The 26329-nt window shown below is 32.8% G+C and overlaps 2 protein-coding genes across 7 annotated transcripts in view; both read right to left on the reverse strand.

Moving 5' to 3' along the window:
* Positions 1 to 312: 312 nt before the first annotated feature.
* On the reverse strand, positions 313 to 11074 carry LOC146537059 (AMP deaminase 2-like). Its single transcript, XM_085189260.1, has 15 exons — positions 10180 to 11074; positions 9909 to 10107; positions 9434 to 9532; positions 9004 to 9093; positions 8448 to 8643; positions 8049 to 8174; positions 7549 to 7747; positions 5013 to 5144; positions 4330 to 4493; positions 3622 to 3745; positions 2894 to 3060; positions 2326 to 2446; positions 2005 to 2178; positions 1473 to 1583; positions 313 to 853 (listed from the first exon to the last, which is right to left on the reverse strand). The coding sequence occupies exons 2-15, from the start codon at positions 10036 to 10038 to the stop codon at positions 704 to 706; spliced, it is 1983 nt and encodes a 660-aa protein (XP_085045386.1). The 5' UTR covers positions 10039 to 10107; positions 10180 to 11074; the 3' UTR covers positions 313 to 703.
* Positions 11075 to 11255: 181 nt separating this feature from the next.
* LOC146537060 (AMP deaminase 2-like) overlaps positions 11256 to 26329 on the reverse strand; it is a 31359-nt gene continuing 16285 nt past the window's right edge. For 3 of the 6 annotated variants that reach the window (XM_085189242.1, XM_085189245.1, XM_085189243.1), the window contains 16 exons: positions 26025 to 26166; positions 22964 to 23129; positions 22261 to 22447; positions 21628 to 21844; positions 21145 to 21270; positions 20040 to 20133; positions 19700 to 19804; positions 19238 to 19369; positions 18618 to 18781; positions 18150 to 18273; positions 17309 to 17475; positions 16737 to 16857; positions 16257 to 16430; positions 16071 to 16181; positions 15638 to 15775; positions 11256 to 11570 (listed from right to left, as the gene is read on the reverse strand). In XM_085189242.1, coding sequence (XP_085045368.1) covers positions 11445 to 11570; positions 15638 to 15775; positions 16071 to 16181; positions 16257 to 16430; positions 16737 to 16857; positions 17309 to 17475; positions 18150 to 18273; positions 18618 to 18781; positions 19238 to 19369; positions 19700 to 19804; positions 20040 to 20133; positions 21145 to 21270; positions 21628 to 21844; positions 22261 to 22447; positions 22964 to 23129; positions 26025 to 26166 — 2294 coding nt within the window. In that variant the 3' untranslated portion in view covers positions 11256 to 11444. Of the gene's footprint in view, positions 11571 to 12251; positions 12286 to 12728; positions 15151 to 15637; positions 15776 to 16070; positions 16182 to 16256; positions 16431 to 16736; positions 16858 to 17308; positions 17476 to 18149; positions 18274 to 18617; positions 18782 to 19237; positions 19370 to 19699; positions 19805 to 20039; positions 20134 to 21144; positions 21271 to 21627; positions 21845 to 22260; positions 22448 to 22963; positions 23130 to 24251; positions 24662 to 26024; positions 26167 to 26329 lie in introns of those variants that run through there. The other 3 variants (XM_085189246.1, XM_085189248.1, XM_085189247.1) reach the window with 3 other exon arrangements.

Consider the following 26329-nt stretch of genomic DNA (forward strand, 5'->3'; position numbering starts at 1 on the left):
CAATTTAAAGTTTTAAATCCATTCTGTTGATACCGTGTTCCTATGTGATCAATACTTTAGTTAGTCAGCAAAATTAAATTATGTAATTAAAAAGTAAGTAGAAAAAGATTCTACCCTATCGTTTAAAAGTAAATCACTTTTTTTTCAATAAAAATAGGGAAATTTGACTTGAATATGACAATAAACTAAAAATAAAATGGTAATTTGAAACTGATTTTGTCTGTTGTTTCATCAACTCCAGTTGACGGTAATGAGGACGCAGGTGAGACATATTTGGCTCTTAAAAAATCGTTTTTCTGAAATAAAAATCAATTTAGTGTAGAGAATTTTTTATATTTTCGTTTATATCTTGTCTATAATTATTGATATATACACTCTCACTGCTTGTTGTTTAAGGAGTATACAAATACAAAGTACAAAAAGAAACTTGGAACAGATTTTGTAGTTATCCACTACCGCCGTAATGTACCGCAAGTAAAAAAAACTTTACATAAATAACATTAACAGGATTATTGAAAACAAAAATATTTCATTAATACAGACAATAGTTTATACTTTATTATATTTTATCATATAGGGGCAATAAATATAAATAATTGATTCTGGAATTGGTCCTTCAGTTTATTGTAGAAAATAGTTTGTTTATATAGAAAACCTTTAGGTATATTTGTTATTTTTACTTATCAATGATTTAACTAAATAATCAAAAGGTGATATGGAAGAGATTCTGCAGTTCGTCCATGAGGGCGGTCTGCCGGTAGCGCAGGCGCAGGTCGGGCACGTTGGTGCGCGTGATGTCGTTGCCGCGCGCGCCCTCGCTGCAGTACTGGTTGCCTATCCAACGCTGTTTCATCTGAGTTTATATGATTAATACGTTTTAATTTATATTTTATACGAAATCACAATTATATATTCTATATTGTACCTATATAGAAATGAATATGCAATGATTTAAATAGCTTTAGGTTAAGCTATAAACGTCTGTGTGGCCGTCGTGGCGCATCGGCACAGGGGTGTGAGTTCGATTCCCACTCGAGGAAGTGAAATATTTATTTTTTTCTATTTCATCGCTCTGGCGTCGAGTCAAAGCGCGGCGTTAAGTTTTGCCATTCAACAAGCATTGCCTCCAGAATTCGGCGGAAAGTGGGGAACGAAGTGTCTTAACACTAGGTTCCCTCTGCCTACCCTCATGTGTGCGCGACTGTGTGTACAGCGTGGAACTGATATAAACGTCTATAATTCTAGAGCAAATATTACTGTACGTATCCTGACTATTGAAATATTTGTGAAATATGACCCTAACCTTGAAAAATATTCAATATTTGGGTGGATACAATTTAACGCTACCACATACAACTTGGCTATCTTCTATAAAATAAATAAATAAATAAGGGGCTATTTTAAAGGGGAAAACATACACTTTTAAACTATAATACACAGGTATTGTACAATATTTTGTTTTTTTTTATTACCTCATGAGGAAATCCCGACATAAGTACAGAATTGCGCGCCAGCTCGCACATATCGCAGGAGCTCATCTTCCACGCCTGCGCCGCTATACTGTACTCCTCCATTAGTGGTTCCTGTGTTTATACCCCAGTATACATAAATTTATAAATATTTACTTCTTTAAGAAACGTATAAACATTTTAACATAGCGGGATTCGAAGACGCCCGCCCGCCCTCTTTGAAACCTAAATATGTATTTATCCTTTCTACACATTTCTTTTTAGTCAAATGAAAAGAAAGCTAATCTTTTACTATATGCACTTCTCGACCAAACAAAGACAAAGAATGAAAGATGATATTGTGAAAATTTCTTACTTAGTATAACTCTGAGATCAAATCGGCCTCAGTCCCCGAGAACAATCATATTCTCCGAAACCCCTAACTTTATATGTCAGTATAATACCTTCATTTACCACGTATAATATCATCTTACTCTACATTCTTAACCTCTACTTATCCTACTCTGTGCGTAATATAACGTGGAGATAAAAAAACCTTTGTATAATGAAATTGAAGAGGATCATCAGTGCTTAGGGTGACTCGGAGGCCGCGAGCGAAGAAGTCCGGCAGCGGGTTTCGATGATAGCGCAGAAACAACGAATTGTTGCTCAGGGGAGACATCGCTATGTAAATTTGGGCCAAGTAGTACAGATATTGTAGCACTGGCACCTGTGAGATAGGAGAGAAGACAGATAATAATTATTGGTAGCTATGGAAATAAATATTAGTTCGTTACTGAATATTTCCACATCCACATATATTATCCTAAATTTACGCATATAAGTAATTTGATCAATATATAAAGTAAGATCTTACTTTTCTCAACACAAGTCCATGTGATATATTCTCAGCTACCAGGAAGCTCGCACAGAGGTGTACGGCGGGCCCCGCCTCGCCACAATGCGGACGAAGCACAAACGTGTTTAAGCCTTGTTCTCTAAAATAATAGGTACACGAATATTTTACAATATTTTGAAGTATTAGTCGCAGAGTCAAGTTTATAATACCTACTATTATACTGATTTTCCAAATAAAAAAAATAATTTAGACAAGATAACTATAAAACATAAAAAAATGATTGAAAATACGGCAACTAGTGGTAGGTACTGCGTTTTGCTATCTTGAGTATTGGCTCTACAATAGATAGAAATTTGAAAATAAAGAAACAAATTACTTACAGTAGGATCGTCGAGACATGGTCACCCTAAGTTAGGCTTAAGATCTAAAATAAAATCTACGCATTCAATTATCTATAACTAATTCACCAACCACAACTCGGTAAGCGTATTGTACACATAGATTTACTTCGCCTACCCTCAAAGAAACAATAGAAAGAAACATCTTTTTACATAACAATGTAAATATATAAATAGACCAAACTTACTTGCGTAACTGATTAAGCGTGGTCAAGTTAGCGTACATGTAGTACAGGTAGTAGGCGTAGGGCGGGTTCTCCTCATCGTCCCACTCATCGGGCGTCTTCATGTTGCTGGTTAGGTTTGGGTTTTCCGGTTTGGACTCGTCGTCCACGCTGTCGAAGCCTATCACGTGCTGGGTAAAGTAAAATATAGTTGTCCAAATATAAAATATTACCTATACACAATTTATTTATTTTATATTTTTAAAGAAAGGAATATGTTTAGTAACTTACAATAGTAATAAAAGGCCGTAGTGGCGCAGCGGCACAAGGGTGTGACTGTAACGAGTCGATTGTGGGTCCCCAGTCGAGGAAATGAATCATTATTTATAAATATTTTCATTTTAACGCCCTCTCACCAAGGCAAAATCTTGGCGTTGAAACCGCCACTCAACATGCAATGCTACGAAAAATTTGACAGAACGTGGGGAATGAAGTGGCTAGGAAATGACAAATATTCATAAAATAACCTGTTTAAATCAAAACATACATTGGACAATGTAGAAATAATTGAAACTACTTTTTCAGAATAAAAATCAACATATAGAATAAGTACCAAGTAAAAAATTCCTCGCGATCCTCGGAACGGTTTTGGACCACCCCCACTTACTGGTCCAGAACCCATGAATCTGAACTACTAAAGTCAAACTGCAATGAATGTCAACCTTCTACTGTGCATAACATTAAATACTTACTGATAAAAACTTATGCAACTCCGGATTTGAGTTGGGGTCCACAGAGACCTTGAACAGCGGGTCAAACAGATTGTTGAGGAACTCTTGAAAATTCTTTAGGATTTTATTGGCTCTGTAGATGTCACTGGAATTGCGTAAGGAAATAGCATAAAATAAAATTTTATAAAATAATTTTTATTTCACTGCGTTACAACGGTTCAATAAATAAGTGAATTATAAAAAACTGGTTTATGAGTGGCAAGGTAATAAGGGAACCGTATGTATGTACATACGCGCTAAAACTAAAACAACACTACATACTACATAAAAACAGCTATACTAGAGCTTTGGTACACCGATTCCGTGCAACTGTAATACCAGAGCTAGGAAACAAGAATATCTAATACACCCGGAAGATTGCAACAATCAAGTCATTTACAGATAGATTCTGCACACAATCGCCACAATCGCCACAATGTCTTATACATTAAAGGTCTACTAGTACCTAAGTACTAAGTTAGATCTCCCATAGTATCGAGTACGATCGATCGATACCTCGACTTGCACCAGGCATCCTTAATATCCTTGAGCTCTTATTTCCTATTACAGCACACATGGAGATACACGAATCCTCTTTAAAATTAGTACATTCTGCCTCTACACGCAAAGACCTCCAATCCTCTCCTAAATGAAGGGAAACTATAATTATAATATAAAGCGGTCCCATACTAGAGCCTGGGCACCTGCACGAGCCAGCGCACGTGGTCAGAGTGCACGCGGTGGCGCAGCGCCCAGGCCGCCAGCGCGCCCCATTCCGCCGCGCGCTTGCAGTAGATGCTGATGCGCGGCTCCGCGAATGTGTACTTACTGTCCTCCAGGGTTACCATGATCTCCTGTTAGAGCACAATGTATTAGTCCGGGATCTCGCGACCATTTAATACGACCAAATATTGTTCTACAAAATACAAGATTTTACCTAAGAAATCCTTTTCCAACTTATAGAATTAACGAGGTCATGAAAAATAATGACTAACCAGTTGATTTTTAATCTGTTGGTTAGTTGACATTTACTATTTATATAATTTTACACCCACATTGTTCTACAAATTGCGTGATAGAAATCATGATCCTACGTTCAGAATTTGTCAATACCACAAGACCTGTAACTGTAAGGCAAAGGTATGACGTGATAGGTAAGTGCGTTTTTCGTCCAAAGAAAACAAAATGGCCTACAAGAAAATAGGCAAGTATCGCTAGTCCTACAAAAATTTTCATTTTCGATTTCCTATTTATAATACAATAAGATATATTTCTTTCAATTTGAATAACTTTATTTTCAGTACGGTTGGCCTTTCGTAGTCGGTTCAGCTCATTGTTCACTAGGGAAGAAAATAATTATAAAAATAAATAACCTTAATAATGCTCGCGAAGTATTGGCCGTTCATGTAGTTGTCAGTTTTGAGGAACACTTCCCTCAATCTGCTTTCTCCAACAGGATTATATTTAGCATTGAACCTATCAAAGCGTTGGAATGTGTTGCGATCCTAAATGAAGAGTACACAATACGATAATAATGTGATAATGATAATGGTCTTTAAAAAAATCAGCTTCACGCTGCATTCCGCGGACAGCAAGGTAGGCAGAGGGAACCTAGTGTAAAGATACACCGTTCCCCGCTTTTATTCCGAATTCTGGAGGTATTGCGTGTTGAGTGGCAGAATTCAACGACGTATTATTTTCTTCTGTCTTATTAATTTATCTTATTAATTAGAATATAGGTTTTTATTTATTTACACTGTATCCCGCACATAGCATGGTAGGCAGAGGGAACCTACCGTTAAGATAGTCCGTTCCCATTAGAACAACTCCGTTCCACACTTTTCGCTGAATTCTCGAGGCATTGTGTGGTGGGTGACGGAACTCATCGCCGCGCTTATGAATATAGGCTTTAGTGGCTTATATGCGATAATAGGTATAGAATTTAATTTCACAAAAGCTATATATATTTATGAAGACATTAATGACAGCAGATAATACAATGCAAAGTTATTTGTAGATTCCAAAAAAGCAAACTAAAAACAAAACAAAAAAAAAATTTTTTCAAACTATAATAGATATTTATATTTCTAACGGTAGATATTTATATATTTTTTAGCTTCACGCTGTATTCCACATGAAGCAGGATAGGCAGAGGGAGCATAGTGTTAAAACGCTTTGTTATTGCTTCTATTCTATTCGCTCTTCCACGAAATTTCCTTAAATATGTATGTCACTAATGTTCTATAAGGGTCATAATCAGAAAAGTGGACATTTTCGAATTCGTAACGTAACTGATAAGTAACAACACTGATAAAGTTTGTTACGAAACTGATGACATAAGGCATTATACACAACAAAATAACGATATTATATGAATAAAACTATTGTTTTTTTTTATTTAATGAGACACAGATCAAAATTTTAAAGGTTCAATCGTTGAATTAACAGATTATAAATGTAAGCAGAAAACATAACAAAGTGAGAATATTAACAATATAATAATGCTAGTTCGTAACGTAATAAACTTATATTTCTAGTTAGAGATCACAAAGTTAATGATAAAATTAAATTCACTTTAAAATATATCAAAATTTGAGTCGTTATCATTGGAATTAAGTTTAATTCTTTGTAAGTGTTTATTCCGCATATCTTCATATTTAATAGGATTGGTCTTTTTAAGACGTTCTCTATATCTAAAAAAAAATCATTTGTTTCAGCATTTGACATAGGAGCTTACGCTTGCTGAAAATACAAAAATATATATCAAAAAATAAAAATCACAAAATCACAACTAATTTCAGAAAGAATAAAAATAAATTTTAACTAAATCGGTTCAGCTGTTTCTGAGATTAGCGTGCACAAACACATAGACAAACAAGCAAATAAGCAAAAAAACTTAAAAATCATTAATTTTGGTTACTTTACGTTATGAAAAGTCACTAATACTTTTTTTCATATGCCAGCAATTTTTTTTTCTTATATATATATCTTCCATATACAAGCACCGGTTCGATAAAATTTTATTATAAACATATATAAGAAAACATTGGTACCGTAATTGTGAACTAGGCTTCATATTTTCTCAGTTTCGTTACGTAACGAAATATAACGAAATTGAGAATGAAGTCTGAGAAATTCTAACCTTTTTAAATATTTGCTCATAAGCCACGTGTTGCATGTGCAAGCACTGACGTTCTTTTTTGAGATTTTGTAAAAAGAAGCAAATAACATAAACAAGAAAACGAAATTATAGAATACTTACCAAAATAAAAGCCGTTTATAACCCTGAGATGTAATTTTACGCATTCCCTCTAAAACATTTGAACCCCTCTACTGCTGCGAGAACACTACTGGTTGTAGCTACAACAGCATTGACTTTTCGAATAATGGTGCCACAATAAAAACTAATATTAAACACCATCCAAAATAATTGCGTTCATATTTTAATTGTACGTTACTAGCCCTGAGTAACAAAAAGACAATATTTTGGGACAAATTTACTTAATTAATATATATTATTTATTAAATAATGTATCAATAAAAGTAGTTCTATTTAATATTATGTATAAAGTAAAGTAATATAAACATATCGGAAATCAAATAAAACCATAAACATTCGTAACAAATCAATTTTTAAAAAGTAAAGTGGTGAATGGGACACGAAAAATTGTATGGAAGCATTTTGAAAAGTTTTTTGCAACTAACAAAAAATACTATTAAAAGCCTTAATACATTTAAAATATTACAAAAATCTTTAAGTTAATAAGTAAATTTATCTTAAATGGCAAAATATTTAAATTATCTTTAAAATTGTATTTTTAAAACGCATTCAAAGTAGCGGGACAAGAAAAGACACAAAATGTGCACTTTTTCTGATTATGACCCATAAGTAAAAATGTCAGTGCTAACGGCATGAACATCAAGTATGTCCACATTCAAATCGTACGCGTCGAGCTGCATATCCTCGAACACGCTTTTAAGCGTCATGGGCGCACCATCACGCAGCGCCACCACCGTCTCCGGACTCCTGCGGAGGGTGCGCTTGATGAAGCACAGCAGGTGCTTCTGGTTCATGCAGGAGGCGGCGTGGATGTGGGTGTCCACTTTTCTTGGGTTGGAAGAAGATTTGCTTGATTTTTATCAAAAGACGAAAGTACCATGTCAGCACGAGTCAGTCTAGCAACAAGTCTACAATACAGGCGCACAAGGGTGTGACTGTAAGCGCGATAGGTGTAAGTATGTTTGATTCACAATCGAAGAAATGAAATATTTAATATTTTCTTTTGCTCTGGTATAGAGGTGAAAGCGTGGCGTTAAGTTCCGCCACTCAACACGCAATGCCTCTAGAATTCGGCACGATGTGGGGCGTGACGCGAAAAAAAATGTAATTCTCAAGGAGAACTACTTACCTCACATTATAGAAGTCTCGATGAGGCACAGCTTTCTGCAACGCCAGTTCGTGTAATTCGTTAAGTAAAATGTGCATCCTATACTTAGAGGAGAGGTAGCTGAGGCGTCTGTAGCAGTACGACTTGCTATAAAATGTTTGATACTCATTAATTTTAAAAATATGTAGAACGCAAAGTACAAACTAACTATATATTTATTCTATTACATATTTACTCTTTTAGAAATCAAACAAGTTAAGAAGAGAGTACCAACATGTTTGGTCACAACACACAATAGCAAAAACACCACCTCTTGGATAACAGAAAAGAATTTGTTAGACCAAAGTTTGGATAAATAAAATTTCTTTTATATAACGATAATAATTTAAAAATTATAATATTTTAATTCAAATATCTTACAGTGGTCCATCTGATACCATTTCAGTCAATCTCGCCATATCCTCAACATATTTTTTGAAGGGTACATAGCGGTATGGCATCGGCTTATTATCGGTGGCGTCTATTTGGTTCTTGTATACGCGGACCAGACCCTTCCTCCACTGGCACACGTAGTGTCGGTCCGGAGGGATGAGGCAAGACCAAGGGTCTTTGATATCTGTAAATAGTATGATTGTAGTAGGAAATAACGGTAACAAATAACGGTATTAGGTTCCGCCACTCAACAAGCAATGCCTCAAGATTTCGGTGGAAAGTGAAGAACGGAAATGTATAAATAGAGAACAGAGTGTTTAAGACACTAGGCGTCCAGGTTCCCTCTAGCTATATGTGCGAGTACAGCGTGAAGTTAAAAAAAATATGTTTAAAAAATATTTCAAATAAAACATGTAGAAAAAGGCAATTCAAATATATGCGATCGCAGCTAACTACATTAGCCTTACATTTGAATAAATCTGGAGACTTACTTATTTCAAATAACAGTGTTTAAAATGTTATACATAATAATAATTTAAATTACCATTTTCAGAATCTTGTAATTCATCTTGACTGTCAAGGGATACTTTGCTAAGTCCGGGTATGACTGTTGACATCGTGCTGGTGAGATTTACTGTAATTTAACAGTTTTTAAGTCTTTATTACTATAATTTGTACATAGTTTAAAATTTAACAATGGCAATTGTATCTCCTTCAAAACTCGGCCTTCGATAAAGGCCTTTTCATGTATAAAATACTGTTATAATAACATAATTTAATTCAATATATTTATTTTCTAATTCATTTTTTTGCGGCTTTGAGTTTCGCAACTCAACACGCAGTGCCTCCAGAATTCAGCGGGAAGTAAGGAACAGAAGTGTCACAATGGGAACAGAACACTAGATTCCCAAGGTTTCTTCTGCCTAAACAGGTATAGGCGGGATACAGTGTGAAACTAAAAAAAATAACCATACATCGAGTTTCGGAGTGCTGTAAGAATTGTCTTTCAAGACTTGGGTCTGACAATTGGTCGTCCGATGAGCTACGGGTCATATACTGATTGGCGGCTGCAGCTGAAATAATTAACAAAAAAAAACCTTAAAAACCCTTTCGAATGAGCGGTTATATAGTTTAAGCACCTACTTAGGTTATTATTAAAGGTAAATTTTAGGTATATTTTTAACTATGTACTGTAGTTTTTCGGTACCACCAAAACAAATCCTATAAGTATGTATAAAGTTTTCTTGAGAGCTCATGCACCAGAAATTCATCAGAAATTCATCAGTCAAAACAGCACGAGTCTATCGAGCACATGTTTACTTTAAAAATGTACCTAAGCCTGTAAATTAACTATAAAAAAAATTAGTTGGCATCAGAATTTAAAAACAAACGACACGGTTTCATGGCCGAAAATATTACCTAAGCATATATGTAAATAATAAACTGTACAGTCAAACCGCAGTAACGCCCGACGGAAGTCAACAGACTCTTCAGCTTCATATTCATTTGTGGGGGGAGGCTCGTGGTGCATCAGGTAATACGCCAGGTCGTCGGAGAAAGACTGATGGGAGATCTCCATGTAACGACGCCGAAGGTTCAGCACGCCTGTTATGGCTGTGGCTGAGCTTTCTAGTTCTTCTAGAAGCACCTATAATTTTAATTGAATTTCAGATATTTAAGTTTTAGTTAGAATATATTTATTTTCATATACAATACTCACGCCAGTCACATGTATGCCAGTAATTACGGGAGCAGCATTCCGCTGCGGGGCGCTGCGACGCCGGCTTTGGTGCGACCGCGTAGGGCCCGCCACGTTACGTGTACTGTCACTGTTTAATTAGGATCTTGATACTTGCATAAAAAGCATAAATATATTTTTATTGCGTGTTGAGTGGCGGGACTAAACGCCGAACTTTGCTTCATTACCAGAGCGAGGAAATGAAAATATTAAATATTTTATTTCTTCAGGTAGAAGAAAAGTCTATAGGGTTTTATTTTTGATCCAATTAAGTAAAGCAAACACTTAACATTAAGGGAAGTTTGCCAAAATACAATAGTGAAAACTGCATTTAAATCGGTTAAGCTGTTTATGAAATTAACGTGAACAAACGTTTAGACAAACAGGCAAAAATTTTAAATATCATTGTTTGGGTCATTAGTTTTTTCAAATCATATTTTCGTTCAATCATTTCTTCGTATAGCTTTTCCTATATGTACAGAAAAGACTGTGTTACAGTTTTGTTATATGTAGTTAATATTCAGTTCATATTATATACAGAACTAAAATATAAAATATTGCTAGTGTAACCAAAAATTCTTAAATATATTATTACTGAAATAAATATTGGCAATTAGGTGCATTAATTTAAGAAATTATACTTGACCAAACAAATATTATCTCAAAAATTCTTATTCAACCCACCGAAATTTGTCCTGTTGTTTGTCGGCGCCGAACATTTTCATTATTTTTTTATTTTTCCATTACAACAAAAATTTTCATTACTGTTTTATTGTAAGTTTACGTTTTACCTGACATTAATGACATGGACAAACTGACGAAAGAGTTTGCAGTACCTAAAGAAGTAAACGTATACATTATAAGAATTAACTTTTATTAAGACTTTTTCAAAACAATTATAAAAATATAATATTTTTATAAATAACAAAAGTATATAAAAAAATATTAAGACATTATGAAAAAAAACTCAAAAATAAACCTCGAAGGATTATGCAACCAAATATGTCCAATTGCACAATTTAAACAAAATCAAACTATCTAGAAATAAAAGAACAGTATAATTCAATTCAATTTATTGCAATATCAAAACTAGCTACAAGAAAAACATAAAAAAACAACGCAATAGCAATCGCAGTTAATTATACTTTACTATATAAGCAGTACGTACATCGATTATATAAAAGAAAATTTATAGAACTTATATATTTGTTCTTATAAAAAAAGTCAAATTCGATTAAAAATGTCATTTAAACAAGAGAAGGTCGTTTGATACTGACTATAGGTGCGGAGAAATTCGGGGGAGGAGGAGTGACGGGAGCACTCGGTCTATTCGGTAATGGGACTCCATTTTGTTGTCCAGGAAGCTGGCGGGCCTAGAAAACATGGTGGAAATATCATATATTAATAATACCTAATAAAGAAATAAAGTATAGAAAAAGTTATTAATTCCATATAAATACTCAAAGCACAGATAAATGCACATAAAGTTATGTAAAAGCACATAAATAGACATAAACAATGATTACCTGTTAGTGTGACGGCACAAGTAGTAGTAATAGAAATTGATTTTTTTAATTATTTATAATGGAATATCGTGAATTGGACTTAAACATACAAATTGATTGATTATATATTATTATAGTATTAGACATTTTTAAAATATTTTTATATCAATATGTTGAATGAAGACATTTTACTATAAAAAAATCATACATATTTATGTCGGTATTATAAGAAATATTAAAAATTATGAACACGGTGTGCATTCTTATCATATCCATTATCCATGCTGTACTATCGCGTATTGCCACTTGCCAAAATTGAATAATATTTTTTGACAATATTCATTCAATTTTAAAACATCAAATGTTCTAGAACATATGTGATATCTTTATATGTGATGTACGCTTAGATTTTAATGCGATTTTCACTAATAGATATCGGTTAAAAAAGAATATTTAAATTTATCATTTATGCATGTTATATTAATAATATTGTCAATCCAAGCGCATAAAGATAAAGTAATTTTGGCAATTGGCAATTTTTACGGGTACCTTATGGTGGGATGGGCGTGCCACTCCGTTGTATCTATGCCATAGAAATATGATATATTATATTTTAATCTATAGCACTTCTTAGTCGCATATTAAACATACATTTGTATAACAAGGCAATATTAATAAAATTTAAAATCTCATATAAGAATTTTAAATAAAAGAATGTCTTAATAAACTTTTATATAGGTATATGTATATATTAATTAGGAAACTGTAAACAAATATAACAAAATTAAAATTATCTAGTCACACTAAAGGTACAGCTGTTGTCTTATAAAGTTTATTCCTTTTATTTCTTTATAAAAAAAAACACAAAATGATAAAAAATACCATTAAAATAATAAAATACCTAGTAGTATGACTTTGTGTGTACTCATAAATTCTACAGTGCCATTGATAGTTTCCTTTAAAGCCAAGCTCAATCAGGTATATTTATTTGCAAGTATTATTTAGTTACGAAATAAATAAATAAAATATTATGAGAAATTTTATTTTCAACAACATATTAACTGATCTTATATAGGTATGTGTATATATATTATGTTATACATGTTTTTGTCACGCTGTATTCCGTATAAAGCAGGGAGAATCTAGTGTCAAGACACTCTGTTCTTCTTTTTCCGCTTTCTTGTGTCATACATGTATTTATATATATTTATAAAATTAAACATGTTTTGTATTATATGTTATGATTAAGTACGTGTTACACTTATTTTAAGATTAGTTCAAGTTTTAGATGTACTGAAATAGTTTTAGGCTTCCTACAAAACTGCTTATGTAGAACAGAAAGAATATTATTATTATGATTTTTACTCTTTAGGCACATATAAATAAGCCACTTTTAATATTTCAAGTAGTATTCTAATATAAAAGGTATGTTTATAATTATTTTTAATTAGCAGTAAGTATGTAGGCAGCCTAAAATGTACCAAAATTATGACAATTCACAACACAAATGCAATCAACAAAATAGCGTACACATAAGAAAACACAAATAATGATATATATTTCAAATGAAACTATTTTAATTGAAGTAACTGCGTATGTTTAGACCACTACATGTACACCACTAAATAGACAGATATAGGTGACCACGTGACCACTGACTACTGTAAGTTTGTACTGTAAGTCTTTAAATTTTATATTTTTTAATGCTTTTTTCTAATATCAACATACATATATGTGGTTAATCTGATTATAATAGTTTCATTTAAATGTATCACTTAACATGTTTTTGAAGAATTATTTTATTAAATATATATTTTTAGCCCCTTATATAATAAAAAAGTAGCAGTTGCAAAAATTATGAACTAAGATTCAAATGTTTAAACATAATTGATTAATTTAAAATATCTTATGTCATCACTAAAGTATGTATGAGAGTTGTATACAGATTATTTTAAGAAAAAATATTTTAAAACCACTAAAATTATGAACATTTTAATTTACTTTGTTTGATTTTAATTGATTGATTGAATATAAAATTAAAAATTGAATATAATATTGTTCTACGATTCGTTATAACATATAAAAAAAAATATTTCATTTTATTAATTAATATAATATAAAAATAAAAAGAAATTAAAAAATCTAGATACAAGAATAAAAAGATAGAAAAATAAAAAGATATAATTCAAAATGTTTGGTAAATCTTGCAACTTTTTATTAAGAGAAATATTAAAAAACATACACCTAATTTAATAACTTTTAAGTAAAAAATATATTTATTATTTACTTGAGCTTAGGGGCTCAAACACGTCTTTTTAATTTAGCATATAACAAATAAATGTGAAAAGCTATAGATAGGAAAACATTACTTTATTAAAAATTTGATTAATATTCATAGAATTCTTTTGTCTCGTTCTTATAATTGAGGACAGAAAGATATAGCAAGATACTACTAATTATAAAACTTTATATAAGCAATGCAATGTGACCGCCCTGAAGTTAGCTGTAGATTTGATTTTGAGATAATTTCCTTCTTTTGATTATGTTATATTCGAGTGAATAATGCGCACACGACTCGTCGAGAGTACTGTATTTATATAATTAATGTAATATTGTCAGTCGCCTAAGTCACTCTAAATGGAGGTCACAGCTCAGGACTAACTAGTGAATGGCACTTGGATTAAAGTCACCGAATTATCACATCTGAGGGAAAATCTTAATTAAATACCTTTGGAGCAAAGTTGCACTTTAAATTTATGTCAAATAAAAACGACAAACATTTTTTTTTTAAATTCAATTTTTATAGGTTTACTAGAAAAAAGGATTTTTCTTGCTTAAGTGCGAAATATAGAACACTTTAAAAATGTTGAAATCGAAAAAATATAATTATTGTAGATACTCGCATGTATAAGTATTGCTTTTGTCGATTTACATGATTGACTGTAATGGTTTGATATAACTGTAATAAGAAATAATAAAAAAGGAATGTTTAGATGTAAAATAATATACTTATTTATGGAACAATTTGCTGTATTTTTTCTTTAAAGTGCGACTTTGATCAAGTTTAGTATGATAATAAAATATACAGGGCCGACTTTGAAAATCGTGAATTGTAAAAAAATATAAAATAACATTTGACAACTTTTACTAATTCTATACATTATTTTCAACTATTTTCTGTACAATGTATAATAATAAAATTTTCAAAAATTATAAAAAATAATATGTTAATAATATTACAATAGTTACTTTTATACTATAAGTTTCTAGATCTTTAAAGTCGGTCCTACACATTATTGATTGGGGCAACCACGTGAGGTGTGTTAACATTTTACATTAAATGCTAATATTATTGATATAACCCATCCTTAGCAGTCGGGAATTATAAACAAATTAAAGATTATAAAGTATGACGAAGCGACGTTTATCCGCGGCTCGACATGCCCTCCTGAAAGTTATTATTGTGTCACTCATATCGTCAGGCTGTCTCTTTCTAATGTATGGCGATAGAAAGAGATAGCAACAGTAGTTGTACATTTATGTATTTGCATTTAAATCACCAAAAAAAGATTGCATTACGCTATCTTTTTTTGATATAATTTGACATAAGAAATAGCAAGAGTCTGTACAGACTATAAATAATTCACACAAGCGTTAGACAAGAAAGCATTGAGCAAAGATTAACGTGGTAAATGAGATGCTAAATAGTATAATAAAAAAATATTTAAGTGAGAAGTGTTTGAAATATGTAGAATATGTTATTTTGTAATATATTGAAATTTCCAACTATTAAATTGTCATAAAGTGTTATATATGTGTGTTGTAATATATTGACTGTCTTATCCCCACTATTCAAGATTTACAAAAAAAAGACAAAACTTACTATCCCCAAAGACTTAACACATTAAATACCCAAAAAAACAACAAATACATACCTTAAATATATTAGTAAGTTCGTCAAGCAAAGTCTCGTAGCGGAAGGAGACGCGTATGTCGGGCACGTTGGTGCGGGTTATGTCGTTGCCGGCCACCCCTTCTTTCGTGTAGTTGGGGCCTAGCCAGTATTGTTTCATCTGGAATTGTTTTTATATAAGAAGTGCTTAGTGGGTTCATATCGTTCTATGTGTAAATGGTGTTGTTAAAAAAGGAGGATACTGTGATGTTATATTAATAAAATACATTTTCAGCTTTTTATATTGTCTGAAATAGCTGGTGAGCAAAGGAGACCTAGTGGTAATTTACGCTGTCTTCCATTCACTACTGTATTTTCGAGACATTGCGTGTAGCTTGACGAAATTAAACGCTAAGGTTTGTCAAAACAAGAAATTAATTTTTTTTCATCCTCCATATATAATAGTATAACATTACCTCATGAGGGAATCCAGACATGAGCACAGAATTACGAGCCAACTCGCACATGTCACAGGAGCTGAGCTTCCACACCTGTGCGGCAATACTATACTCCTCCATTAGAGGTTCCTGTAATTACATGCGGTTATATTTTTTTGTGGGTATTTATCAATATTATTTGCTTTAAATGGAATTTAATCATACCTTAGTGAAGTGGAACTGCAAGGGGTCGTCAGTACTCAGTGTGATACAGAGACCTCGCGCCAGGAACTCGGGTAGCGGGTTCCGGTGGTAATTCAGGAAGAGAGAGTTGTTGCTGAGTGGCGACATCGCTATATAGATCTGCGCTAGGTAGTACAAGTATTGGAGGACTGGTACCTGGAGAAGAAACAAGATATGAATGCATATTTTTTAATATTATTTAACAAATCAAAAGAAAAAAATTGTGAAAACTTAAGGGATGATACATTCTCTAGAAAAATGAAATAGACAATCAACTATTAGATATAATTTTTGTCTTAAAAGTCATTTTTTTATTTGAGAACATAATTGGTTGTGAGTTAGATAAAACATTTCTGGGATTAGACTAAGAATGACTTATCGTTTTTTATATTAATGAGTGAAATGCATAATATGTGTAATCTAAGATATCCAGTCAATTTAAATTAATATCTCTCTACGTACCTTCCTCAACAATAGCCCATGTGAGATGTTTTCAGCGAGCATGAACCCACATACCAAATGTTGTACAGGCCCTGCTTCGCCGCAATGTGGGCGTAGTACAAATGTGTTGAGGCCTTGTTCCCTGAAAAAATAGATTTTATTTATTTATAATTTGATATTAAACTTATTTAAGCTACCTAATATATATAAAGAATAATATTTTCCTAATTATTGTTGTTGAATTCTCAACTCAACTTACAATGTGCCAAAAATTCGGTGGAAAGTGGGAAATGCAGTATCTTAACACTAGGTTCTTTCTGTTCACCCTATATGCGGGATACAGCTTGAACTGCATATTGTAGAATTGATAGAAACCTAGTGTCACGACACTCAGTTCTACGCTTTCCTGAAGTCAAAACATTGCATGTTGGCAGAACTGTACATTGCCCTCTATCTTACCAGAGCGAGAAAACGAAAATTTCATTCTCCAGATCCCACAATCAGCGAAGACACCATGCCACTGCACGACAGTTTAAAATATTAATATATTGATATAAATACATTAATATAAAAAAATCATTTCCAATACTCACTTTCTAAAATGATTGAGCACAGTTATGTTAGCGTACATATAGTACAAGTAGTACGCGTAGGGCGGGTTCTCCTCGTCGTCCCACTGCTGCGGGAAGCGTACATCCGCATCTAGCATCGGGTTCTCCGGCTTGGACTCGTCGTCTACGCTGTCGAAGCCTACCACGTGCTGGAGATATGGATATTTTTCAGTATTTATGCGTAATTGTTTGTATTTCAGTGTGGATTTTGTTAAATTGTTTAAGAAGAACAGAAAAAACTAATTTCCTATGGAGCTGGATAGGCAGAGAGGACCTAGTGTTAAGACACTCTGTTCCCGGCGTACCATCTAATTTTCTAAACAATGTGTGTATTTGAATCATTTAAAATGAATACAATATGCTACATAAAGATATTAAATTGTATACTTTTAGTTCACGTGTTGATTATACAATCATTATTTAAAAATAATGTTGAATTTATAATAATACACAGACAAACAGATAAAACATAATTTGTATTTTTTTATTGATACATAATGTGAATTTAGTTAAATTGTTTCTCAATTTGAATCGTCGCGTCGTAACGGTCTTGTAAAATTGATACCAACTTGAGTACTAAGTTGATAATTATGTGTTTTTGCACGTTATTACAAACATTCAGGATGGGAGGTGGAATTAGAAGAGCCGAAAGCAATACTTTACTATATCAGAACTGAGAAATGATAATAATTTATTTATAATCCTTAGCCCAACTCGAGATCGCATCCACAGCGACCACATGTGGTCAGACACTGGCAGATATTTGGATGGTATAGGAAAATTATGATCCCGACTGTATTACGATTAATGAAATTAAACTTACAGTAAGAAATTTATGAAGTTCAATATTGCTATTTGGATCGTTAGTAACTTCGAACAGCGGTTGGAAAATGTTGCTGAGGAACTCTTGGAAATTGTTCATTATCTTGTTGGATTTGAAGATATCGCTGAAAGAAATAACATACCATTAGTATACATATATGTAATATGTGCTTATAGTAGCAAAAAGTATATTTAAAAATATAGATATAATAAAAAGTTAGGATTGGAGAAAAAATCTTATTGTAGGATGTAATAAGAATAATATTTTAATAATCTTAGAATTTCACCTGATTTTAAGGCACATTTCACTACTATACGCATTTTGATAAATTTCCTTAACTCGATTAATTGATAAATAAACAACATTACATCGATTTACTTTCTCACACAGGCAAAACTAGTGCTTAAATAAATATCTAAAAATGTAGTATAAAGATGGATATAGTAATAATGGATGTTAGTAACTCACTAAAGCCTAGGTATCTGTATAAGCCAGCGCACGTTGTTAGAGTGGACGTCGTACGCGATCGCCCATTTTGCTAGTTTGGCCCACTCGCCTGGACTTTTACCATAGATTGAAAGACGTAGTTCTGCGTTTTGATATTTGCTTTCTTCGAGGTCTGATGCTACTTCCTATTTTGTGATAAAAGAATTTATGTTATTATTTATACATAAAAATCTCGCTTCTCGCTTTTTCCCTTGCAACAGGCAAGACACTCTGTTACCCAAGCATCGTTCAATTTTTGATTGCCGCGTCTACCAAACAGAGGAAACGAAAATAATTTTAATAAAATTATCCCAAATAATGGGAATCTTCTGCGTAATGGTACAACCATTTACACACACAAATAAACACTCTTCTGAGTGTGGGACAAGGGTCCAAGCCATCAGTGGCTAGGGTTCCAAAGAGGAACCTCGTCATAATATTTTTTTTATACTTTTTTAAATGTATTTTTTTATTTTTTATAACAATTTATATTTAAAAATGTAAAATGTATTCCTTTTGTATATTAAAATACTCAGAAAGACTAAAACAAGGCATAAAGCGTGAAATTGAAAAAAAAAACTATACTATTATTATTATCATACATTAATAATCCTAGCAAAGTATTTTCCATTCATATAGTTGTCAGTTTTGAGGAACACCTCGCGAAGGCGACTCTCTCCGATAGGGTTGTATTTAGCGTTGAACTTGTCGAAGCGGTGGAAAGTGTTGCGGTCCTGGAACATATGAGTTGGTAATTAATAATATAATAAAAATAATACTTAACCTAGTTTTTTCTATTTTACTTATTTGTCTAAGTTTAGAAAAGAGAAAGTTGATATCGACGATTTTTTTTTAATTCTTAGATCAAGAGTAAAATCATTTAATTTTTTAAGCTACCATTAACATAGCATTTCTATGTCATGTGCGAATCACAAATTCGTAGCATCAAAAATTATAAAATAGTGTCCATACAAAATTAAAATATTTTTTTATTTTTTAATACATGTTTTATTTATTATCAGTAAATAGAAAAATTTAATATAAATAACATCACAAAAACTTACCGCGTGTACATCCAACATGTCCACAGTCAAATCGTAGGTACTGAGGTTCATAGACTGGAACACCGCCTTTAGAGTCATTGGCGTACCTTTGTGGAGAGTTACTACCTATAAATATATAGGTATTAAGTATATATTTTGTTTCTAAAGTATTAAGAATAGGTACATTTTTAATAAACAATAATTTGTTTTATTTGTGTACATTTTATTTAATCGGGTAGGAAGAAAGAACAGACAGTAAAAAATTCTTCCTTTCTGTCCATTTTAAGGACATCGCGTGTTGGGTAATTTAATTTTAAAATACTAAAAACCTCATGTTTGTAATAAACAAAAGTAATGTTACCTCATCTGCATGGTTCTTCAGTGTCTTCTTGATGAACCGCAGTAGATGCTTCTGATTCATGCACGACGCTGCGTGTATGTGGGTGTCCACTTTACTGCAAGACCATTATTATATTATTAAACATTAGAAATGCGGAGTGATTGTGCCACACTGGCTTCACGCTGTATCCCACACTTAGTAAAGTAGGCAGAGGGTACCTGGAAATGCAGTACTTCCGTTCCCCATACACGAGGAAGTCACATCGCGTTTTGCCTCGTTACCAGGGTAAGGAAATGAAAATAATAAACATTTCACTTCCTCGAATGAGAATGGAACCCACAACATGTCGCATTTACTAATGACTGGTATCTATTGTAAAATATTTATTACTAGCGGACGCGCGCAGCTTCGCTTGCGTATTTAAGGGTGAATTCTATTAACCCATGAAACATGTGTTCAATGAAATATTTTTAAGAGTCTAAATATCAAATTTTATAAAAATCGGTGGCGATTTAAGAATTTTCCCATACAAACTTTAAACCCCTTATTTGCACCCTTAGGGGAAGAATTCTAGAAAACGATGAAACATGTGTTCAATTAAATACTTTTAAAAATCTAAATTTCAAATTTTATAAAAATCGGTGCTGTTTTATTTTTTTTTCCATACAAACTTGGAACCCCTATTTCACCCCTTTAGGGTTAAATTTTTTTAAAATCCCTTCTTGTGGATGTCCAGATTACGAAAATAAACTTTTGTCCAAATTTAACGTTTCCACCATCAGCGGTAACGGCTGTGCGTGCGTCTTACCTCAGTCAGTGAGGACAAGTCCTTTTATATATATAGATAATATTAACCATTAGAAGTGCGATTAAAGTAAGCTGGACTAGCGTGTTAGCGGCATAGAGGTTTATGTATTTAATTAATATAAATAACAAACATTAGTTTAGTTTTTTCAATTATACTTACTTAAAAATTCTAGATTTAGAAATACTGGTTCAATACACATATCTTTTTCCTATAATTTAGAAAGTAAAGAATGGAATGATACTTACTCTCTCCTTCCTAATCTTAGAAATCATTATTACAAAAAATATAATATGTTTATATTAGGTAACATTACATTACCGTATATTATAAAAGTCGCGATGCGGTACCGCTTTCTGTGAGGCGAGCTCTCGCAGCTCGTTGAGGAGCACGTGCAGCTGGAACTTGCTGGACAAGTAGCTTAGACGACGGTAGCAGAATGATTTCCTAGGCAAAAAAAATTAAAGTTAATAGGAAAAAACTATTGTCGTGGTATAATATCCTTTGTTAGTCTGCCTTGATAAATTAAATAAAACCAGCTTCACACTGTTTCCGCAAACAGCAGGGTAGGGAGAGAGAACCTAGTGTTATGTAATATAAAAAGTGCTTATAATAGGTCTTAAATTGTTTCAAATAAACATTTGAATAAAGAATAATTTGAATTTTAATTTAAGACAGTTTGTAAATGAATATAAAAACATTTGTTTAATTGAAACTATTAGTTTCTGAGATTCGCGAGCTTAATCGAAGAAACTCTTCAGCTTTATAATATTTATATTAGATTACTGTCACTAGTATACTCACAAAGGGCCATCAGCGATCATGTTACACATAGTATTCTTGTCCTGTATATACTGAGCTAGGTTTACATATTCATATGGAACTCTCTCTTCTCCGTTCTCCGTATTTCTGTACAAGTTAAAGACTCCATTGTGAGATTTGATGATGTAGTTCTTAGGTTCGGGGGTGGGACCTTCCCAGGGGTCCTTGTTGTCTTTGAACGGAGGGTGGACTATGTGGTCTGGAATTGTTAAATTAGTAAATTAAAGTTAAATCAGCTTCATGCAGTATCCTGCACACAGCAGCAGGCAGAGGGAAACTAGTGTCAAAACATTTTGTTGCCCATTTTCCACCGAATTCTGAAAGCATTACGAGTTGAGGGGCGGAACCATATAATATTATTTATAATTATTAAATTCAAAACGAGATAATTAAAAAAAATATATATATTCTTTTAACTAACATACCTAGTCGTCTTTAGTGTGTATTAGTTTTTCATACACCGATATGGATGGATAAAAATGCCTACTAAATCCCAATTTTTATAAAATTAAAGTTCTTACAATTTGTTACGATAATTCTTACTATACTTAAGATGTTATAATTAATAGTTATTTCATTTGTAAGCCTGAAAATAAAAAAAAATGTAGCACCCACCAGCAATGTGATTCCTTGCCAACTTAACACTGGGTGTGTGATTAGAAGAACTTCCGGGGTCCATGTTCCTAAGGAACCTCGACGTGATTGTGGCGAAGCTCTGTTGGGACATGTGCATGTAGCGCTTGCGGATCTCCAGCGCTTGAACCAGGTAGGAGGACGCCTGTTGAAGATCTTCTAGAGGCACCTAGGTGAAGGAAATAAAGCAATATGATTTTAAATAAGACTTTTAAACCAAATTAATCGCGTATAATAGCATAATATCGCATATAATAAAATATATTAAGTATTTGCTGGTCTACCCTTGATCCACGGAGAAGGTATTGCAAACGCCGAGCTTCCGATAATGTATAATACTAAATATACGAGTTTAATACGATTCAGAAGCATTTACTTAAATGAAATATTTACTTAAATTTATATTCTCATTTTTTTGCTCTGATGTCGAGGCAAAGAGCGACGTTGAGTCCCATCAGTTTTTCCCGTTGACCTAAAATTCAGAAATTGGTAGGTACGGAACCCTCGGTGGGCGAGTGCAACTCGCGCGTAACTCTTTTTTTTTAATATGCATTGTCACCTTGATATGTAAATTTCAAATTCACCCGACGTTTCAGTCGTTTAAAATCATGTTCAAGTTACCGATACAAACATACATATTTAATAAATATTTTTTTTAAATAATCTATTTGATCCTCTAACTTACCCCAGAAGTATCCTCCCCACTGATCGCCACACGCTGAAAGTGTGGCAATATCACATCATAATCGTCATCATCCCCTCTCAGCCTGGCAGCCTCCTCCAGCACGGCAGCCGCACCGCCCGCCTCGCTGCCGGCGAACGATCGAGCTGATTGACCACATTCCGCTGCCCTGAAATTTTATGACAAACACAAATAGTGTAACTGCCTAAGTGCCCACCATACAACTTTCAAAAAAATAAAAATAAATCAGCTTCACGCTATTTCCGCTTGTAGCAGGGTAGGCAGAGGGAACCTAGCGTTAAGACACTCCGTTCCCCACTATAACAACTTTCAGCGTATTAGAAAATATAAAAAAATAATAGGTAACTTTGTTAAGAAGAAATTTACATAACCGAAACACAAATATTATTTCATGGAAAGTATGCAAAAATGTAAACAGCAATCGATTTAGGCTCTAGCTAGAGTAAATAACATTAAACGTTATTTACTTTGCAAAGTCATTAATGGTGACCCTGTAGACACGAAATGTAAATGTACCAACGCCGAAGAAGACACAATTGTTAGATTAATCCATCGGGTAAACTAATCTTCTGCGGCCGATATAATAAACACACCTCAAGATGGTTATCTTTCATAGAGAGTACGAAGCAGTTCGCAAAATAACGACGAAAAATCTAAATTGATACCAAAAACCAGGAGTACATAAACCATAAAACAGAGACGAGAACAGAAAAAGACAAAGGGTCCGTAGTGTATCTGAAGTAATAATAAAAAATGCATTTATTTATATTCCATTTAAGCTAAAGCACTATTCACATTTGAAATATTCACCACGTATAAATAAGCTATGTCATAACAATTAATGTCTGTGGGTGGTGTGTTGATAGTATCAAATTTCCGAACTGCCAATTTACTGCCTTTTCAGTGGGCGGGAAGCGAATAGCTGGAATTCAATAACCGCCTATACCTAGCTACTGCTTGTTGCTGATTTTATGGTCACTTGGAAATGTCAAAATGGAATTTTATGCTGATATAATGTTGTAATAATTGTTTAATTAATTATAAAATTGCACAATATGTCACAGATTATTGTAGATTTTGTAAAAGACTTAAGAGTCTGATTGCACATATTTAAAAAAATAATAATTAACATGAATAAAAAACCTGTATAGATACATAATATCCTTTTTTATCGGTATGTATAAATATTAACTGAGTAATTAGTATATATTAATACCAATTCCGAACTGCAAGCGTTGGTTAACTATTGATAAGAGCTCAATGTACATACCTTCTAGATGTCCATTTTTTACATTCAATTTTACTTCCAAACATAATTACTACTTCACACCTTTAATTATCTAATTCTTAAATAATGCATAAAACATGTCAATATAATTTAATTAAAATCACTATTCCCGCCATAAAAGAAAATTAAAAACTAAAACGTTCAAAATTTAGGCAATGGCTCGAACACGTTCAGCCGACAGCTACTGTCACATTAAAACGTATGAGCATAGAGCACGAACATCCCCCGTGGTAAGGGTTACCGACGCCAAGGTTTATCCAATTACAACACAAAATACTGGTAATTTATCCCACTGTTACATAACATCACTAATATGGCCTTATATTAGCATGTAATCTAACAGACAAGATTTAGCTAAATCTAGGATTATCGAACGTTCTTTCGCGTACACTATATTTAATTTAAATTTATTGAAAAATATATATAACACAAATACTGTTATAATTTGTAAAGTTATATTTTTCCCTGATTATTTAAATAATAATTGAGACGTTCAGCTTTTTTAATGTCTAAACAGCTAAGAATATATTTTCCCTAGTAAGGGTTGTGCCACATCACGTCAAGGTTGATCCAATTAGTGGTAATACCAACGACGGCGGCGGTTATAAGAGTACGCGCGCGTGCGGATGTAACTCATAAACTTATGTTATAGCTTCCACACTGTGGACGTGCGACAGTGGAAATTCGATTAATACTGTGCTGTCTGTGTGGGCGATGGTTTTTTTTTTTAAGTATTTTAATCATGTTATTTCAATTAGCTTAGCGAAAAAAAATTAGGGCCTTTTATTGCGGCACCGGCTAAAATGAACACCCCAATTTAAAGTTTAAAAAAAAAAATTCCCCAATTCAGATTTGAAAGCAACATAAACATTAATTGATGATCGACACCATTATGATGTTTGAGACACGTCTCAAACATCATAATGGCGTCTCATGATTAATTTATGCTCGTAATAAAAAAATACAAGTGCTGTTTTTTACAAGAACTGCTATTATAATATTATGTATGTAGTATATCCTTATTGCACCCAATATTCGTAGAATAGGTCCCATTAAAATTTTTTGATAGCATAAAACGATACTGGCCGCCGTTGCGCAGTGCGGAAAATGTATATCTAAATACCACGCGCTCTAATGCACGTTAGTGATCGAATCAAATTAAACGTTATTTTTTGTATATTTAATTTTAATTACGAGAATGCTCAACTTTGGTATTTGTTAAAAATTCATGAATATATGGTGAAACAAAAAAAATGCGTTATCAAAATAAGATTTGTAAAAAATATAGCTTGGTTGGTATTTTAGTTTATATTAACCTTATTTTACCTTGTACCTAGAATAAATTCAACACGGCTCAGCTCGAACACAGATAACATCGTAAGTTGAAACTTTTTTTGTCACAAACAAAGGTATCACATTGACTGTACAAGAAACACTCCTATTTTTATACTTGACCTCTTTTTAAAATTTAATTATACATAAGTCCATATACCTAATCTACGTAAGTCTACGTAATCTATGTCTGGCTACGAACACGATGGTTTTAAGTTTGATTTCCATTCGGGAGACGGATAATAATATTCAAGGATAGTTAGATTAAACACGGAGTTGAGCTACGGAGCAAGTTACGGAACTTGACGAACAATGTCTCAAGTAGTGCGGAAAGAGGAGAAAGGTAAAATTAAGTAGTGTTTTAGTACGTTCTGTTTGCTTATAGATAGACTAAATGAGTAAAAGTCAACCAATGTAACTCACTTGACATTTAGCTGTCTTTGTATAAGAAGCTTCTTCTCTATCTGCTCTATAGGAAACTGTGGGACTTCGTAGGGCGCTGACAGTTCATTGGGGAGCTCCCGTGGGGCTTCCGCGCCTACAGCACTCGTAGGACTCTCACTACCTGTGAATAAAATTACGTTTGAAATTACATTTTTTTACTCTTTAAATATTGTTAAATATTAAAACAATTTGAACTGAGACATTAAAATACTTTAATGAATACTTAAAAGTAATATAGGTATTGCAGTAGTGTTATACGTATGTATTTTTAGATTAAGAAAATT

This window comes from Heliconius melpomene, chromosome 8 (genome assembly GCF_056956725.1).
Source record: "Heliconius melpomene rosina isolate 202511_hmr_F chromosome 8, ASM5695672v1, whole genome shotgun sequence".
Taxonomy (NCBI): Eukaryota; Metazoa; Arthropoda; class Insecta; order Lepidoptera; family Nymphalidae; genus Heliconius; species Heliconius melpomene.